The sequence below is a fragment of the Mya arenaria genome, chromosome 16 (genome assembly GCF_026914265.1).
Source record: "Mya arenaria isolate MELC-2E11 chromosome 16, ASM2691426v1".
Classification (NCBI taxonomy): domain Eukaryota; kingdom Metazoa; phylum Mollusca; class Bivalvia; order Myida; family Myidae; genus Mya; species Mya arenaria.
Genome location: NC_069137.1, coordinates 35,223,733 through 35,245,448, shown reverse-complemented (window position 1 = coordinate 35,245,448; position 21,716 = coordinate 35,223,733). Strand labels below are relative to the sequence as shown.

Below are 21,716 nucleotides of genomic sequence, written 5' to 3'. Positions count from 1 at the left end.
TCTACGCACGGTGGTTCACCAGCGCCAAATCAGAACATTGCTTTCTTGCAAAAATCCGCCTACAAAGGTCACGAAAGCTCGACTGGTTAATGCAAAATGAACACAAGTTTAGAAAATCAAGTACGAATGTAAATATCACAATGTAATACAGTAATGACGATGTATCGCTACGTTAAGCATTCGTTGTAGAAATGGAACAAAGAAAGGAGCAGTGGCAATAGTTATGGTAATATGGAAGTTATAGTTAATAGTATTATTTAAACATTTTCATTGTGTGGTTATATAGTATAGTGATATGCTCATTTTCTTAACAATACTTGCCTTTTGTTTTGTAGATCGTAATGCGTGCTTAAGTGATCCATGCCAGAACGGAGCAACGTGTCACGTGACGGCAACTGCGCCATATTTCACGTGCGAATGCAAACAATGGAACATAGGCAATCTATGTGAAGGTACGTTTTTTAGGTCAAATACAGTATTTTAAGAGGTATGTAACCTGCGTTTCTGTGCAGGTATTATCTCTTTATAGTAAATGTGCATGTTTTATTTCCCTACATGGGGTTGTTCCAATAAAATTCTAAGGCCGGTATTCCATGTGCAAGCTGTCGGCGCATGCTTTCCTCATCCACCACCTAAATCCGCTAGCCGCGTTGGTTAAACATTAGGAACACCTCGGCCATTTTCGATCGAAAACATCATCGCATAAATGCCGGTACATTTGATACAATTGTTAGTAAAACAATAAAAGTAAAGTAATTTATTATAGTGTTTAAACTTGTATTGTGTATAACTAAGTTTAAATTGATTTCCAATAAAGTGTATTATTGCATGAATAATTAAAAATCCCAAGTGTAAAGTAATAAATTAAACTGCTAGATTGAATTTTTTACGGGATCTACTTGCAGCATTATTAAATGTTAAGATGTCTGACAATGTAAACCGTCCACATTGCGAATTTGTTTTCGACAGATAATGGTCGAAGTGTTCCGAATGACATACTGTTGAACCATAATGTACTGTAGTATAACTTGCTGCACTATTTTTAGTACACATTTGCTTCTGTAGATTTAAGAAAAATGCCATAAGTTTTCTGAACACTTCATCAGGAGAACCGTATCGATGGTAACTTTTTCAAAATAAAACAAAATTAGATAAGATGCAGAGTGCTTTGTAAAACTGTCCATATATTCCACTTTCAAACTAAGTATATTATTATGCCTTTTTATCAAGAACTTGTGTTTCTTATATACAATATTAATATGAAAGAAACTACAGAAACAAGCTCAGTAGTCGAAAGTTTAGACATAAACCCCGTTTTATGGCACAGGGTCAACGCCAAGGACATAGAACACAAAAAAAACAATCACCAACCAGAAACATGGAACAACAGTACAAAACTACGCAAACAACACAGTACATATATAATAATATATATAACAATAGGTGGTGATAATCAAGGATTGGTACGTACCGCCTTGCAACGGTCAGTAAAATGTAAATTTAGACACTTATTTGCCCTAAAATAACGTCTTCAAATAAGTTTAGAAAAACTACGGCATTTTTCGAAAATACACAAAAATATATTTGTTCAAAAAATTGTGTAGCATGTTAATAGCTAAAAATTTTACTCATAACTTTTTCTAAAATTTAAGTTATTTAGATACATCTTTCTCAATCATGTCTGTTGCAATTGATTTTTGTGTAAGTTGCAGTTGTTCCCCCCCCCCCCCCCCCGTCGTTGCATGAATGCTTATAAGACTTGAAAATGCACATGTAGGGAACGTCTCAAGATAGTCTCAATATGGTTTAAGCAAGGAATGTTTAGGTCGCTGTTTCGTTTGGACAAACCAAACATGTAACATGCTTGCCCGTAAAGAACATTTTGGATTTTAATCCGAATTTAACTTCTGTTAGCTAATCTGAATGGGGAGGTACGTTTATTTTAAGGCGTCACTGACCTATCCATCTTTTCGGCCCAGACAAGAGCATCAGTATTGTTTAGGATAGGGGGCTTAGTGAACAGAGAAAATATATAAAAAATATCTGTGTACATATCATATGGTTTTGTTTGGTTTGATCATTAAAGTCATATGAACATGCATTTCAACAATCTATACTGTGCGCCTTTAAAGATTGAGAGTGATGATCTGTCACGAGTCGTGATACAATACACAATTTTGTTCAGCGAGTTCACGAATCGTATTGCGTTAACCAGATAGTATGTTACTCATTAAGTGGAATTCGCAAACCATAACTAGTTAACCTGTTAGCGCCTGAATCTGGAATGCATTTATAACTAAGTGGTAACACGAATCTTATTGCGTTAACCAGTTAGTATGTTACTCATTAAGTGGAATTCGCAAACAATAACTAGTTAACCTGTTAGCGTCTGAATCTGGAATGCATTTATAACTAAGTGGTAACACGAATCTTATTGCGTTAACCAGTTAGTATGTTACTCATTAAGTGGAATTCGCAAACAATAACTAGTTAACCTGTTAGCGTCTGAATCTGGAATGCATTTATAGCCTAGTGGTAACACGAATCTGATTACGTTAACCTGTTAGTGTGTTTCTTATTACGTGGAATTCGCAAATCATAACTAGTTTACCTGTTAGTGTTATACAACTAAAAAAAGGTATTAGTTGGCAGTTATGGGCACATTCAAACCTGTTTTAGTCTTATGATATTTATCTTACCAAATAGGTAACACAAATATTAACTAGATACATGTAGCTAGATAAGTAAGTGGTTAGCACGAAACAACCTCGCACGCTATCAGGTATATCTTACGGCAGAAATATGCTACCATATGGAACCCTTCAACAGATGATGATATGTGCTCAAATATTATCTTTGAAGACCACAATTTTGAAAACCGTTATTAACGCAATTCAGTAAATTATTGTAGCGCGACTGATCAATGTATATTATCATGATTCCAATTCATTCGATAAAGATTTAAATATACATACGCTTTTGTATAAGTCATCGTGGCCGAGTGGCAAAGGCGTCAGATTTTTCTTTTAATTTTGCTTGACGGTACTGGCGTTGTTTCGCTCCAAACTACAACATTTTTTTTTTTTGGTATTCTTTAATTGTATTTGTTTTCTTCAAAAAGTACAGATAATTATAATATATGTATATTCCGATGCATTACTTGGAAAAATAAGTGTTGATCCCAAAACATGAGCGAGGTCCTTTAATACTAGAATGGACTTGTTTTTAAACAGAGCCCGATTATTAATGTCCGGGTCTATTTCTGCTCAATAAATTAACTTAAGATTATGCAACCATCCAAATATATATAAGAAGTTGCATATTTTTTTACTGACAACATATTTTACTTGACCCTTTCTGGTTGATATTATTAAAAATATATATAGGAACCCCAAAAAAGGTTGTCAAGGCGTGACGGGTTCGTGTTCTGGCCTGGGTGTGTGTAAGTTTGTTTGGTGGTCAGTAACCAAGCCCGACGAATGTGTTTTGTCCGGACACTCCTGTGTCCCCCACAACACAAGACCACACTCCCGGTCAATGGTCAATGGTCAATACCATGCAGCTTGATGTGGTTTATATATTATTTTGTTCACACATATACCAAAAAAACAAAACAAGATCATAGTCATAAAAACATTACTTCAGACCTGGCCCGGTATTCATAATATATATAGTGTTATTTTCTAATTTATCGATTCCCTTAAGGAATAATCATACTCAAGTTAAAAAAAAATATCGATAATTGAGGCCTTCCACAATATCAAACTGGAGGAAAGAATCGTTTTCATTTTTCGTCGAGACTGGATGTCGTTCTGTCGTTTAAAGCTGCATCATGCTTAGCCGCTGTCGCACACCAGTATAATATGGATATATTGTACTTCTCACCAGATACGCATTGCAACAGTAATCCTTGTCCGCTTGGACTACACTGTCACCCGGCACCCCACGACCCCTTCTACGGATGTAATTGTCCGACGGGACACACAGGAATACAATGTCAAGGTAAGACTTAACTATTATGTTATTCAAGCTTTTTGAAACAATAAGTAGGGGCTCGGTCGTTTGTTTTGTTGTTTTTTTTGGTATTTTAAGTGTGGTTTCTGAACATTTTGGCCTAATACTGATATGGATTTTATGAAAAGGGCAGACGGGGGTGGGAAAAGTAAGATACTTACTCCGGCTTTCGTTTTTATTATAATTCCGAGATTCACTTTACACTCAAACGGAAAACAGAAAGTTATATTTGCGAAAGACGTCGACTTTTCATTGTATGTAAACAGTGTTTAGTGTAAGTTTGTCCACTAACGCGTAATTAACGTGGAGTTTGATGAGCGATATTAGTATCTAAGGTAAAACAGAATGATGCAGTAACCATTTGACTTGCAATCAACAAAACCGTTCAATATAAAAGAAACTTTATTACAAATTGTACGAATCAAAAAGTTATTACACGGTTATGTATTAGTGAAAACGTAATATGTAATGTTTAACTTCGATTTTAACGGGATTTCAGCAGGCCGGGAAATAAAGTTATGACGTCAATTAAGTTTAGTTTCAAAAATTCAATTCTTCACAAGTATGCGTGCCTCTTACTTGGGGCTGAACGATGATTTCACTGGCTGCAAATGTAGGTCATAATCTAATGACCGATGATATGTACACTCGTTTTATGGATCATTTAAGGATTGTATGTATTGGTATTGTTGTTTATCGGCGTGTGCACGCTTTTGATCAGTGTACGATAAGTGAAGTTTCAAGGCTTTGTGTTAATAGTAGAGTGACACTCGTCTTTAAAATCAATACATACACATGAATGACAAACATACACTTTTAGTGATAAACCTTTAACTACTTACTAAATAATTTATTTATGGAAAGTATTAAGTTCTGATGACAATATTGTGTAACCGTTAATAGCTGAAAACGCACTAATATTAAATGCCTGTTGGGTCCTGAAATATTTACAGTGATCAACAATTAAAAAGCTAGAAACACCGTGCTTGCTTTCTGCACAAGTCTTTCAAATAAAACAAATCTAATCAGTGTTATCGATAGTTTACATCCTTTTCGGGTTTTTTAAAACATTTTATGAAGTGTGATACCTTTTTTTGGTGAGTAAGAGTGCATCTTTAAACTTTGCTTTATAATGAAATCAAAGCGGCTTGAAATATTTTATTACACAGGGCCGATTGTTCAGAACTTTTTATTACACAGGGCCGATTGTTCAGAACTTTTTATTACACGGGGCCGATTGTTCAGAACTTTTTTATTACACAGGGCCGATTGTTCAGAACTGGGAACTGTGAAAGTTTACAACATTGTGAAAGTCATCATTGTTGACTTTCAAATCGCTACTTTGCTGGAGGTTTTATCGATACATTTGAGATCTGCTGTATTTCTAACAAGATTTAAGACAGAATTATTAGCTGTATTTGTTTATATTTTAATATGTGAGCATAAAATCCAAAGTTCATGTTAAAAAGTAAACTACGATGTAGTAAACAAAATTAAACAAAGATCTGAACTATCGGCAAATTATCTCGCCTATTCCGACTGATATGTCATTACTTTGGTTTAAGCTCAGTGGTTAAGATAAATACTCAAAAACATATTTAAATGAGAGATTTCCATTATAAATAAAGCTCTTTTGACTACGTAATTACATAAATGCAAATTTCTTAAAATTGGATAACCTGGTAACTTTGAAACTTTCCAACATAAATTTAATAGAATATCTTTTGAGCGTATTCAATGCTGAAAATTAAAGAAAATAAAAAGTCTTGATTCTTCTACAATATACGTGAAACACACGATAATTCACTCCAGGGCATTGTTCGAGTCAGCCATGCATGCATGGTGGGAGCTGTCAACCTTCACAAACGAGCCCATTTTACAGTTGTAATTGCACATCGGGATATACGGGACCTCAATGCCAGAGTAAGCTTCATTTTTATACCGCTCCATTTTGGCAATAATGCATACCGAAAGAAACCACTCCAGATTGGTAAAATTAACATTGATTTTTGTACTAAAGTCTTGTACACTTAAGGATTTATTATTATTATTTGCAAAATCGCAGTTGCGCATTCATACTGCATTAACGCACGAAAAAAAGACTCATTCATTATAGTTACATTTTTCCTTCTTCATAACTTTTTGTGGCTGTAATAATGATTATGGTTCTATTCGTTTTTTGCATTTATCAAGAAAATTATTCAGAATTATTTCAAATAATGTTTTAAATATGCATGACTAAGGCCTTTCTGGCGAAACTATGTTTACAGAGGTCACGATAGGTCGGACCGGTTCATGCAAAATGAACGCAAAATTTATCTTACAGAAAATCAAGTGCGAATTTAATAATGTCCTTTGAGAGTATTCATTGCATAAAATTTAATAAATCTTCTACAGTTTAATAATGTGAAACCCACGATAATTCACTATAGGCACGCACTGCTCTAGTGACCCGTGTCACCATGGTGGGAACTGTCAACCGACCCAAACGAGCCCATTTTACAGTTGTAATTGCACATCGGGGTATTCGGGACCTCAATGCCAGAGTAAGCTTCGTTTTGATACCACTCCATTTTGGCAAAATTTAAAGCGTAAAAAATCTCGAAATTGATGAAGTTGACGTGCAGTTTATTTAATGACTGAAAATGAATGACGGATAAGTCCAAATGTCTCTTTTCCTATCGTTCGTGCGTTCTTGCATTTCAAACGCTCGGCGGGGCGGCGATTTGTTCAAATCCATTAAGACCGCTAGCGCTTCTTTAAAAATTGGCAAAATCGAGGATAAGCGTTTACACTGCTTTAACGCACGAAAAAAATACTCAACCATCATAATAGCATTTTCACTCTTCAAAACTTTATTTTTTGTTGCTTTAATAATGATTATGGTTTTATTCCTTTTTGCATTTATCAAAAAAAATATATTCAGAATTTAAAATCGTGTTTTACATATGCATGACCCAGGTCTTTCTTGCGAAACTCTGCCTACAGAGGTCACAAAAGGTCAACGGGTTCATGCAAAATGAAAGCGAATTTTATCGTTCTGAAAATCAACTGCGAATTTAATATATTGTCCTTTGAAAGTATTCATTGCTAAAGGTGAATTGAAATAATCTTTAAGAGTATCATTATGTAAAAATCCACGATAATTCACTCTAGGCAGTAACTGCTCGAGTGACCCGTGTCACCATGGTGGGAGCTGTAAACCTTCCCAAACGTTCCCATTTTACAGTTGTAATTGCACATCGGGATTTACGGGACCTCAATGCCAGAGTAAGCTTCGTTTTCCGTATTCTAATTTGAGAATAATGCATAACGAACACAAAGAAAATACTCTCCAATATGCTAAACTTAAGTTATATGCGCTGTGTTTTTATTCAAAAAGGAAAAGGCTTGACGGAGCTCTAACCACCAAATTAGTTTCATATACAAACATTACAAAGTAAGAACCACCTGATACAAATTAGGCACTGCACAAATTCTTGCTGTAAAAGTTATATATAACAGGCTCCCTTTCTTTGTAAACGCTTCAGAGGAATTTCTTAACAGTACTTGATTGTTTCGTATCTACCTCATTTCAGTCTCGCCTTGCGCAAGTAACCCGTGCGGTGCTCATGGAGTTTGTCACGTGTCGATTAAAGACCCTTTTTACAGGTGTAATTGCAATGCGGGTTATCTAGGTCATAACTGTCACCGTAAGTTGATTTCAATGTTATTTATTTACAATGAATATATCACAATTTATCAACTGATGATATTAATCTGGTAAGAGTACAATATTAAGCAGAAGGAGAAACCAGAGTACACATAAGAAACCGACTCGTCCGGTTTGGTGACCACCATGGAAACTTACATGAGCCTAGACGTAGAAGTTCCCGGATAGAAATCGCGAGTCTGGGGTCTTAACGTGAAAGTATCTTAGTGCCCTGTTTTTGTTAAATTTGTATTTATTTGTAACACCTACACTTTGAAAACACACACAATCAGTTAACATGTTGACAACTTAGACTTTCCTACATTCCCACAGGTTATAAGATAGCTAGATAATAAATGCGAAAAATAAGTGGTTACACAAACCAACTCGCGAACGTTATTAGGTTATTTTAGGGCAGTAATAAGTCATCCATACATATGCATTTTCTCGACAGTAGTATATGTTACCATACATTGCATTTTAAGGGTTTCTGTGTGCGTAAGGCTTAGTCTGGTCGTTTCTCGGAATTGCGCGAAGCTCCATACCCATCACGCTCCATAGCATTGGACCGAGAAAGCCATATCAATTATAGGCCGTGTAGAATTCATACGATTTTTAGAAGTGTTTACGCTTTCAATCCGTACAGTGTTCGAAATGAAATATTATTTTGAGTTATTTGTTTTGCTTTTCCCATGTTCAACAAAATTTAGGATTAAATAGGTAAAGGTAAATTTGAAAAAAAAATGCATTGACTCTTCAATTAAGCTGCCATATTGACGATAAATTTGTAAATGAAGTCGTTTTATTTCAAAGAATCAAAGCTGTTGCATGAATTAAAAAGCTAAGACAGACAATTTTAAAAAGAAAACGTTTATCATTTTGAAAATGTTGTCTTACATAAATAACCTATATATGTTCTTGTTTAGAATACAAGTGTGATGAGTTGCCATGTAATAATGGAGGCACGTGTGTTCCGGTCGACCAATCTCCACATTACAATTGCACGTGTGCGGCGGGGTACTATCGACACGCCTGCGATAGTAATAAGCTTTTTTAGTAGTTACTTATTTATTTCTGCTCACATGTATACATCTATAAACTGATAAGAAGTATGTTTAGCAACTTATCTCCGTATTTGTATCATAGTTTAAGCGTGTTTCAAGATCATGATTATGGTATTTTTGTTTTGCTAAACAAGCAACAATATCTGAAGAACGCTTAGGCCCTGGATTCTTATATTGTGTAGGCATGTTGGTCATGACAAGCAGTAAAACATTTTGATTTTGAGGGTCAATTGCTCAAAGGTCAATGTCGTAGTGACCTTAAGATTACCTTCAGCTAAAATTCGGTTTCCGATCAAGATATGAAGAACACTTACATTTAGGCCCATATATCATAAGCATACTAGGTAGGTAGGTCATAATTATGATATGAACTCTATTGATTTTGAGGTCAGTGGGTCAAAGGTCAAGGTCGTGTTGACCTTCAGTTAAAAATCTTTTTAAATTCAATTCCTTAGGACGCTTAGGCTCAGGGACCTCAAACTTTGTAGTAAGATTGGTCATGACCAGCAGATGAACCATTGAACCATGTTAATTTTGAGGTCAGTGGAACAAGGTTCAAGTTGGTTGTGTCTTTAAGCTGAAAATTTGTTTCCAATCAATATCTGAAGAGCGCTATGACCCTAGGACCACAAACTTTGTACACATGTTGGTCATGGCCAGCAAATGAACCCCTTTGCATTTGAGGTCAGTGGGTCAAAAGTCAGTTCGTGTTGATCGTAAACTGAAAATACGCCTTTCCTGTCAATAATTGAACAATTCAAGATTCAAAACATATTTATTTAGTAACGTAAACATATTGTTTCTTGTTAAATGATAAACATGATAAGTTTAATTTACATTATATATAACGGGAAATTTTTGATCAATTAATTGCATATTACGTATATAAATAAAAGAGAAAATTAATAAACATATGCATGCATAAATAACAATATCAAAAGAGGTTGGACTGCTACGTTATTCATCCAACAAAAATAATTTAAATCTATGTATATTATTGCACTACAATGTTAACAATATTAGAACGTATAACAAATGTTTAATGAATAAATTTACACAACCGTAGGAGAACATTAGTATTAACTGTTTGTAAAAGTTCAATGAATTTGACAACACTTATATTTTTCCGAATATTTTCATATATATATATTTTACAAATACAGACAAAATAATACTCATCTTCCAAATCACCAGCACCACATATTAAACAATATCGTTGCTCATGATTTATTTTATCATTGCCATATCGGCCAGTTTCAATACGTAAAGGCTGTGAAGATAACCTTATTTATTGCAAAAGCAATGCGGTATGTTTTCGGTACATTGACCAAATATACTGAACATTTAAATATATGTTTTAACTATCTTTACATATATAAAACAGGGCTAATATATACAGAGTTAAACCATGTTTGTTTGAACTGGTCTATCAATCTGTGTTTATATAATACATGGAAATATTTGACATTCATGCCATTTGGGTTATACCAAATATCCGTAAAACCTGCATTATCTAATATAGTATTTACATTTGATGCCCAATTACTTTTACCTCTTGCAATATCAACCAGCATACTTTCATATAAACGCTGCACAATCATATTATTACTTTATAATATTTTACACCAAAACTTGATAATTCTAACATATCTATTAATATACAAGGGGTACCTAGCTCGCCATACACAGCTGCTGCACAAGTGAAGGTTTCACCACGTTAAATTGTTTTACAGAATTCCAATTATATATGTTCTATTTCCTTAATTTTTACTAAAAGCCCATATCTCACATCCATAATTTAATATTGAAACAACAAAAGAATCGAATAATTGACAAATAGTAGTTGGCTTAAGTATAAAAGGTTTGACATTCACTAATAAAGCATTTGATGCCTTTAGTCCTTTACCGGCTAAAGTGCTTTGATTTAGAACGAAACTTCCAATGTAATGGAATACAGTACTTAAGTAATTAAAATCATTTACAACTTCTAAAGGTTTATCTTCATATAGCCGTTTCTCAGTAACATTTCCTTTTTTTTCTAAACACATTGACTTTACTTTTATCAGGGTTAACTTCAAGTCCACATGTTTGGCAGTAATTATATAAAAGACACACTATGTCGCTATGAATAAATAATGTATATTATAAACTAATACCTGTTACAACCAGTAACATGCATATGATTCATACATCACACACCTGATGAGAGAGTAAAGCGAACTTGTGGCCGAAAAAATAATACATGCACTCTTCGAATATATTGCCAAAATGAAGAAAAATTTGTAAATGAAAGACATTTTATTACAAGGAAACATTACTGTTAGATGACATAAAACGATAAGGCAAACAGTTTTAGAAAGAAAACGTTTATAAAATTAGACATGTGTCCATTTCCTTTATCATAAATAACCTATATATTTCTTGTTTAGAATTCAAGTGTGATGAGTTGCCATGTAATAATGGAGGCACGTGTGTTCCGGTCGACCACGCTCCATATTACAATTGCACGTGTGCGGCGGGGTACCATGGACACGACTGCCATCGTAAAATACTTTTTTATTTCCTTATTTATTTCAGCTCAAATGTTAATACATGTATACAATGATATGAAGTATGTTCCTTAGAACAAAACAAGTAATGGTGACATCAATTTTATTTGAACTGGACACCTGCCCAAGTCTACAGCAAAATATTACATCTGTGAAACTAACGTCAAATTTAGTATCTAGAGTCTCCACATTTGTTTCGTATTAATAACGTGTTTAAAGATTTTCTCTAAAGTAGTTTTGTTGTGTTATACACGGAACTCTGGAGGAAAGCTTCCTGCATGATCGTTGGCTTTCAGAAGTTTTTTTTTCGTCGTCCGCAATTAACGTATGCGAAACGCGGGCTCCTGCTCTTTTTGGAGCTGTATAGAAAAAATCATTTCCGAACTAGAGACAATGAGCGGAGGTTATGATAAAAAGTAAGTATGAAACGTTATTTTACCTAATATCAAGATTATGGGGCTTATTCGATGCAGTGCCGTATAAATATGTTTTATCTTCACACGATTATTTTAAGACAATACTGTTTATGGAAAAGTACGAACGACATGCATGTCTTCAAACGAAAGTAGATAAAGTTGATAATTTTCCAGCGGAACTACTCTAATTGAGCTTACATTTAAAATATGACCAGTAGTATTGAGTATCTTCAATTTGTTGAAAAATGAATAAGACCGTCTGTCAATTAAAATAAGCAAGTTTATACTCCTTTTTCTGGGTAGAGCTGGATCCAAAAGCCAGTGAGTTTGAGCCAAAGGGTAAATGCTTGGACAATACACTAATAATGCACTTTTTGATAAGAAATATCGGCACATTTCAACTGCTTAATTCTTCATTGATAAAGATAACCTTATAAAACAAGTTAAATAACTGTATTAGTCCTCAATATAAATATGTTTTGTTCTGTTATATATACACGTTTATTCATTAATTTCTATATTCATGTCGGCATGGATATTTATAAGGTCTTTATGTATTTGTTTCCGTTATAATAAAGCATACTGCTAGATCGTGTTGTTATATTATGATACAATGATAAAGCTTGACGATAGCATCTTCATCCAAAGGTTGAGGGAATTTAAAAAATGAAATCAATTGAACTCCTGATTCCTCATTCTAAGGTATTACAGTACACTGTAAATTCAACAAATTCGGTTAAAATGTAGTTCCTATTTTTAAAGGGTGGGGACAATGCAAGGACCAATACTAATCAACAATGTGCAATAATATTAATTGTGAACAAAAGTTGCTTTTCGTTTTGAACAAGAATAAATTATCTTGAATTAGTTACCCTGGTTTTATTTTGATTGATAAAACTAAATGTCCGTTGAGCCAGAAGGAAAAGTCCTGGTTGGCAAGTACAAAAAGAAAGAATATCACTGACAATAGAAATATATTTATGTCACATACTTTATTTTCTTAAATAAATCATTACATAAAAGATAAAAATAACAAACCTTATCTATTAAAAAAACAAAACAGGCTTACACTTATTATTCTCAATGTCATACTCGCAGATGTCACTGGCAGATACAGGACCATGGCAGTCCTTCCCTCTCCAACTCACTCACTAACTCCCTTCCATCCTTAATATTTCTAAATAACGGGTCAACATTATATTTGAAGCCGAACGTAGTAATTTTGTAAAAATGATTTACTTATTTAAAAGTTACTTTACATTGTTCAGAACCAGTATAGCTGTATTACATCTCATTTTTGAACATTTGTTTTATCAGTGGGGCCTGTACACAGGAAAAGGTTTATTTCAAAGTTAGTGGAATTAAGCACATAGTTAACCAGTTATTCGACTCTTTCATCATTCTTCTTTGACCCACATTAAATTTATTTTGGACTCTGATTGGAGTTAAAATCTGATAAAGAAACAGTATCCATATAACTTTATAGATGTTTTGAAGATATTATTTAGCCTCACTGACATTGCTGTGCCCATTGTCAGCCGAATTGCAATTAAATAAGCACACATAAATGGATATTGTTAAGAATACAACAATATCTTAATTATTTTATAAATACAGAAATTTAAGAATTCTAAATATGCCGAGTTAAGTGCTTTATTATATAGTGTCTTCCCCCGGTGTGTCAAGCTCCCTTGCTTTCGGCCCAAGCTCAACCAAGTAAAGAAGTATAAACATGCTTGTTCCGGTGAACAGGCGGTCTTGTTTATTCATGACAAAAGAAAGCTACTCGATAATACTGGTATCTTAATACTGTATCTTTATTGTATGCTTCATTATTGAAATTCAGCTTAAAATTTAGATTTTTTTCTAGTTCCGTTCGTAAACATTCATGTGTTTAAAGGGAGAATCGATCATACTACTCCATAAACAAGATTTTTATAAAATAACCGTAGACCGTGTAAAAGCCCTCATAATAGTAATATTAGGTAAAATAATGAGTCATACTTACTTTTTATCATTATACCCGCACTTTGTTTCTAGTTCGGAAATGTCTTTGACTCCTTTTCTTGTACAAATCCTAAAAGAGCTGGAGCCACTGTTTCGCATACTTGATTTTGCTTTAAATGATTTCGCTGCTAAAATGACTTGGATGGACCATGGAGACATAACAAATTCCACAAAACTTCACATAACCCCTTTTTATTTTAAGGTTTAAATCATCACCAAATATCGCATGTAACTCAACAACCATCGACAACCACAACATCCACTGCGCAAAGTAACGTGCCACCATCGACAACCACAGCCCCCATTGCGCAAAGTAACGTGCCACCATCGACAACCACAGCCACAATTGCGCAAAGTAATGGAACATATCAACTACATTCATCACAGACAGGTATTCTTTACTTCTTTAGATTACAACCAATGTTTTCAACCAATGAATTTGTATATCAGTGATCAGGGTCAGATTTTGAAGATCCACCTGCATGCACCTGACTATGTGTGATAAATATCCACATATAAGCACCACACTGTTGTTACATCTCCATCTGCATGCTCCCAACAGAGTTTGTTCCATTTTTACTTCAAGCGCCACACTATGTTTGAAACATATCCACGAGTATGAATGTCTTAATTACATCTTCATCTGTGACGCCTTGTTATATATTCACCGGAACCACGTAGGCACTACACTTTCTTTGTACCAATACAGCATGCAGCCGCACAACTGTATGGGATACATTTAAACCTACACGCACCACAATGTGTGGGATGCATCATCACGTGCATGCACCACACTGCGCGGTATACATCTCCACATGCAGGCACTTAAATGTGATGGATACAACTCCACCTGCATGAACATCAATGTGTGGGATACATCTTCACCGGCAAGCACCGCACGGTGTGGGATATATCTTCACCTGAAAGCACTAAACGGTGTTGGATACAAATTCACCTGCACATACCACAATGTGTGGAATACATATTCAACTGCAGGCTACACACTGTGTGGGATACATATATACATGCACGCACCACAATATTTGGGATCAATTTCAAATGCACGCACCACGGTGTGTTTGATACATCTTCACATGTACGCACCACACTGTATGGGACACATCTTCATACACAGGCACCAAACTTCGTGGGAAATATATTCATCTGCAAGCAACTCACTATTTACGAAGCCTATTAACCTGCACCCACCACACTGTGTGGGATACATGTTCAACTGCAGGCACCACACTGTGTGGAATACATGTTCAACTGCAGGCACCACTCTGTGTGGGATACATGTTCAACTGCAGGCACCACACTGTGTGGGATACATCATCAACTGCAGGCACCACACTGTGTGGGATACATCTTCAACTGCAGGCACCACACTGTGTGGGATACATCTTCAACTGCAGGCAGCTCACTAAGTGGGATACATCTTCAACTGCAGGCACCACACTGTGTGGGATACATCTTTAACTGCAGGCACCACACTGTGTGGGATACATCTTCAACTGCAAAAAGTGCGGGATACATCTTCAACTGCAGGCAGCTCACTAAGTGGGATACATCTTCAACTGCAGGCAGCTCACTAAGTGGGATACATCTTCAACTGCAGGCACCACACTGTGTGGGATACATCTTTAACTGCAGGCACCACACTGTGTGGGATACATCTTCAACTGCACACAGTGTGGGATACATCTTCAACTGCAGGCAGCTCACTTAGTGGGATACATCTTCAACTGCAGGCACCACATTGTGTGGGATACATCTTCAACTGCACACAGTGTGGGATACATCTTCAACTGCAGGCACCACACTGTGTGGGATACATCTTCAAATGCAGGCACCACACAGTGTGGGATACATCTTCAACTGCAGGCAGCTCACTAAGTGGGATACATCTTCAACTGCACAAAGTGTGGGATACATCTTCAACTGCAGGCACCACACTGTGTGGGATACATCTTCAACTGCAGGCAGGTCACTGAGTGGGATGCATCTTCAACTGCACACAGTGTGGGATACATCTTCAACAGCAGGCACCACACTGTGTGGGATACATCTTCAACTGCAGGCAGGTCACTGAGTGGGATGCATCTTCAACTGCACACAGTGTGGGATACATCTTCAACTGCTGGCAGCTCACTGTGTGGGATGCATCGTCAAATGCACAAAGTGCGGGATACATCTTCAACTGCTAGCAGCTCACTGTGTGGGATACATCTTCAACTGCAGGCAGGTCACTGAGTGGGATGCATCATCAAATGCACAAAGTGTGGGATACATCTTCAACTGCTGGCAGCTCACTGTGTGGGATACATCTTCAACTGCAGGCACCACACTGTGTGGAATACATCTTCAACTGCACGCACCACACAGTCTGGGATACATCTTCAAATGCAGGCACCGCACTGTGTGGAATACATTTTCAACTACACGCACCACACCGTGTGGGATACATCTTCAAATACAGGCACCACACAGTGTGGGATACATATTCAACTGCACGCACCACACAGTGTGGGATACATCATCAACTGCACGCACCACACAGTGTGGGATACATCTTCAACTGCACACAGTGTGGGATTCATCTTCAACTGCACGGATACATCTTCAACTGCACAAAGTGCGGGATACATCTTCAACTGCTGGCAGCTCACTGTGTGGGATACATCTTCAACTGCACACAGTGTGGGATACATCTTCAACTGCACACAGTGTGGGATACATCTTCAACTGCAGGCAGCTCACTGAGTGGGATACATCTTCAACTGCACATAGTGCGGGATACATCTTCAACTGCACACAGTGTGGGATACATCTTCAACTGCACACAGTGTGGGATACATCTTCAACTGCAGGCAGCTCACTGAGTGGGATACATCTTCAACTGCACACAGTGTGTGATACATCTTCAACTGCACAAAGTGCGGGATACATCTTCAACTGCACAAAGTGCGGGATACATCTTCAACTGCACACAGTGTGGGACACATCTTCAACTGCACAAAGTGCGGGATACATCTTCAACTGCTGGCAGCTCACTGTGTGGGATACATCTTCAACTGCACACAGTGTGGGATACATCTTCAACTGCAGGCACCACACTGTGTGGGATACATCTTCAACTGCACACAGTGTGGGATACATCTTCAACTGCAGGCACCACACTGTGTGGGATACATCTTCAACTGCAGGCACCACACTGTGTGGGATACATCTTCAACTGCACGCACCACACAGTCTGGGATACATCTTCAAATGCAGGCACCACACTGTGTGGAATACATTTTCAACTACACGCACCACACCGTGTGGGATACATCTTCAAATGCAGGCACCACACAGTGTGGGATACATATTCAACTGCACGTACCACACAGTGTGGGATACATCATCAACTGCACGCACCACACAGTGCGGGATACATCTTCAACTGCACGCAACACACTGTGTGGGATACATCTTCAACTGTAGGCACCACACTGTATGGAATACATCTTCAACTGCAGGCGCCACGCTGTGTAATATTCATCTTCACCTGTTTGCACAACTCTTAGTTACCGGTATCAACATGTAAACACGACACTCTCTGATTATCTTCAACTGGTGGCACAACATGATGTTCATAACGTATCCACATATAAAAACGACACCCTTATCTTCACCAGTTTTAATTCACTTTGTGTTTTACATATCAATATGGAGGGGAAATCGCAGTGTTTCTTACGTTTCTACATGTATGCATCACACTGCACATGGTCGTTACATCTCTACGATGGTGTCACATTGAGTGTTTTGAATATCCATACCTAGGCACCACACTGTGTGGGATACTTCCTCACCTGCTGGCACAAAACTGTGTGTGTTACATAACCACATGGAGCCATGACACTCTAATCTTTACCAGAATTTACAACACTGTATGTGTTACATATCCGCATGCAGGTACAACTCTGTGTCTGTTACATATACTCATATATGCAACACACTATACATGATTGTTGCATTGTCACCTGCAGGCGCCACATGTGTGTTTTACATATCCATATTACTGCACCAAAATTACGGTGTTTATTACTTGTTACACATCTACTTGTAGGTGCAAATGTATGCTTGGAATGCACAGACGCTGTTTCGCCACACACGTGTACCAGGGTTACTATATGTGGTTCACACGAGGTAGGATTCGTATACTAGTATATCACAACATATTGCACATGGTATGTTATAGATTAACAATGCACATGTACAAAGTAGAACAAAGTAGAACTACATAATATTATGTGACCTATAAAAAGATTGCCTCTATTTGGTCCAGGCAACCATCGACGAAACAAAAAAAATAATTGAATATCATTCACTGGGGTTTTCTAATAATCCTGATCTTAGTATAACATGTTATTCTATAAAAAGATAAAATGTTGTTTTTTTCCGGAGTGGATCGTGGTGTTTGTTTCCTCTTATTATTATTATTATTATTATTATCATTATTATTATTATTATTATTATTATTATTATTATTGTTGTTGTTGTTGTTGTTGTTTTCCTTATATTATCATTGGTCAATGTGACTTCCTGCTACGTAGTGAATATCAGACCATATACAATGGCTCACTTGTCCACAACTGTATATAGTATTGCATATTTACAGCATTGTGGTTTTGATACGAGTTGTATTCATTCCTAACGTGACTGTACATATATGCATACATTTACTACTTGATATTTTGAATTATCAACTGATTAATTTACTGAAACTATCAGCATTGAGCACCTCATAATGAAAGCATGGGTAGCTTCATGTTAAAGCTGCACTTTCACAGATTGAACGTTTTGACAACTTTTTTTATTTTTTGTCTTGGGACGATCCAATTTTTGCAAAAAATCCATGGAAACTAGTCAAATAAGACTGCTGACAAAAAGATAGATCGCAGATTTTTATATTTAAGTTCAAACAGTGACGTTTTATGCATTTGCATTAAACCGGTAATAACGGTTTAAGCCATAAAACATTAATTTTCGAACGGAACTATAATATTCTACGATCTGATTTTTTGTCAGCAATCTTATCATTGGTTTGCAGATATTTACGGAAAAATTGCTCTTTCCAAGACAAAAAATAAAAATTTGTAAGAAAAGTATATCTGTGAGAGTGCAGCTTTAAACCGTATAATATTTCATAACTTGCTGGTTCACAAATATCACAGTGACAGTATGTATCATATTATGATAGAACAACTGTGAAATACGATACATTTTTCTCTCCCTTTTCATTTTCATATTTGATAATCTCTATCAAATGTCATAATGATATTATAATAACTGTATAAAAAATTAAAAATGGAGAAACTGAATTTGTTCTAACATAACAAACATAACATAAAATAACATAACATTAGCATCATGCCATTACATTGTTTAGCTTTGAAAGTTACAATATTGATAGACCTGTTCGTATGTGAAAAAAACGCCTGTGCATATTTTCCTTTTGATTAATTTCATATTTAACATGACGAAATAAGTGGATTTGAATAATAACGTTACAAATAGAATTACTAAGCTGATTCTGTATATCTTTAATGATTTCAAAACAAAAGCATGTGCGCTTATATTGCTGCATGAATTATTTGAAAACATGACATATTGTATAGTTATATTAACATTATTAACAATATAATGTGCTTTTATTTCTAACATCAGAAGGTATGTGCCGTTAACGAAAAATGTCATATCGTGATCATAAAAATGTTCTTTCTTTTTCTTTCAAGAGCTGCTACATTGATGCCTACATAACAACGATTGGAAGCACAAGATACGAAATGGGATGCCGCGACAAACAGGTATGAGAGGCTCCACAGTTACAAATACAGCCTACGTGGCCTAGTTGTTAGGGCTTCCGCATACATAGATATTAGGGGTTCACAGTTACAAATACTTCCGCCGTAGCCTAGTGGTTAGGGCTTCAGCCTTCTGAGCGGGAGGTCTTAGTGTCGAGTCACTCATAGGGGCTGTTCTGATATGTTCTGATATGACCGGATGCTAATCAAATAATGCATGTATACTGATTGCCTTTGATTTTAGAACATGAACTAATTCAAATGTACCGTGGGTAATAATTATGGTAGTTGTCTTGTAAGCTGTCCTTGATTTGAAAATGTGTTATTTTTTTCTGTTTTCTTAGCAATGCAGTGTTCATATTGGCCAAAGAAGTAGTTTCCAAGGGGTCGTCCGCGATGAGGTCTTCTCGCAACATACTTTACGAAACACGCTGGAGGGGACCGTCTCAAAACCCTTAAACACATCTGATGATGATTTGTCAACTCTGATCTGCTCGCAATGCTGTGACGGTGAATTGTGTAATGCTGGTGGATGTGGCTTCACTGGTAAGCATTTTGTAACTATAAAAATAAAATGCAAAACACCGAATGACCTTCTTCATTAAGCCATACTAAAAGTATCAAATTAAGTGTTTCAATTAGCTGTACGGGGAATGGGAGTTTCAAAGCAGGATGATTGTCCATCTTCAAGATACATGTATGTGGATTTGGGTATTTTTCCCTTTCAAAATGAAGGCAAAATTTTATAATGGAAATTCCGTATTGAGAGAAATATTTAATTGCCACTTATCAAGATATTGTTTTGTATGTGAAGTAAGTGAGATTGGGTTTAAGATTAAGATTGGGATCTGGCGACTTGTATTGCGCATTTATACAGAAATAATTTTTTTTATCAAAATACTTTGGTTCAACACGTATCAACAGAATTAAAACTGTCAAAGTATAAATAATTACTAGTCTTATCGCAACGCTTCTTGTCATAATATTGTTACATGGCCGTGGCAACATAAATATAAATGAACAAGATGAAGCGATTTTCTTTCCTGTAGGTTTTCCTGACCTCACAACCGGCTCTCGGGGTCCAATGTGTTTTGCCTGCGACCAACAATCCCAAGTGGACGACTGTAACACAATCCGGACATGCAGCCGGGATGAGGTCAATATATCGTTTTAGTTCGAAAAACATTCGGGATTGTTTCTGGTAGTCTTGGTGTCGTAGGCGATGGTGTCGTAGTGTAACGGTCCGCTGTAGGCGGATTATTATGCTTTCATAGTATAACATTCCGTTAAAGACGGAAGTACGTTGATGTATTTGTTTGGTAATATGCAAATTAGCAAAGCCCGGGCTCCGTGTGGATTGAGAATTTACTTATATAAAGACCAGTCGACCTCTTCAGGGTCGAGCATGCTTTTCTAAGATGGGATCTGTTGGCCTTGTGAGGCTCGCACGTTACAGTAGCTAAACAACTCTAACCATTGTCATTATAAAAAAACTTATTTAAAGGAGCCACATGTTTCAAGAGACAATACGCACATGTATAACAAGGTCCATAAGTATGGCTTTAAGTTTTGTACAGTTATGGCTCTTGTTGGACAGAAGATATACTAGCATTGAGCGTTTCTCCGCGGTCTTCTCCTATGTGGGTCGACTATATTATGTCAAGCCACTTATGTGGGTCGAATATGTATTAGGTCAGGCCACTTCCGTGGGCCGAATATGTTAATTCAGACAAGTTCTGAGTGTTGTGGGTCGAATATATTAAGTCAAGCCACTTCTGTGGGTCCAGCATACTAAGTGAGGACAATCTGTGGATCGAACATCTTACTTAAGGCCAAATTATGTGGGTCGAATACCTGAATTCAGGCCAACATTCGTATCACCGATATTCCTTTTAAGTTTCTTCCAACAATATATTTACACGACCACTAAACGCCAGCTCAATTACTTATCGGTGGTGCAAAGAAAATGAGCCGTCGACACTTCCGTATGTGCATATTCCTTTTTAAGTAGTGCTTATTAGTTGTGTTGTGTTCCGGTGTGATAAGTGTTATCTCGCACATCTTACAGTACAATGCCATAACATGTGTCCCATGTGTGTACAAATAAAAAAGAATCGTTGTGTACC

General features: G+C 36.4%; 1 protein-coding gene across 1 annotated transcript in view; it reads left to right on the top strand.

The window, feature by feature from the left end:
- Positions 1-21,716, top strand: part of LOC128222108 (neurogenic locus notch homolog protein 1-like) — a 28,344-nt gene that overhangs the window by 2,623 nt on the left and 4,005 nt on the right. Inside the window, exons 3-15 of the mRNA XM_052930957.1 lie at positions 336-452; positions 3,889-4,002; positions 5,827-5,937; positions 6,447-6,560; positions 7,171-7,284; positions 7,593-7,706; positions 8,632-8,745; positions 11,199-11,312; positions 13,944-14,132; positions 17,853-17,932; positions 19,522-19,593; positions 19,935-20,136; positions 20,640-20,746. Coding sequence (XP_052786917.1) covers positions 5,850-5,937; positions 6,447-6,560; positions 7,171-7,284; positions 7,593-7,706; positions 8,632-8,745; positions 11,199-11,312; positions 13,944-14,132; positions 17,853-17,932; positions 19,522-19,593; positions 19,935-20,136; positions 20,640-20,746 — 1,308 coding nt within the window. The 5' untranslated portion in view covers positions 336-452; positions 3,889-4,002; positions 5,827-5,849. The remainder of the gene's footprint in view (positions 1-335; positions 453-3,888; positions 4,003-5,826; positions 5,938-6,446; positions 6,561-7,170; positions 7,285-7,592; positions 7,707-8,631; positions 8,746-11,198; positions 11,313-13,943; positions 14,133-17,852; positions 17,933-19,521; positions 19,594-19,934; positions 20,137-20,639; positions 20,747-21,716) is intronic.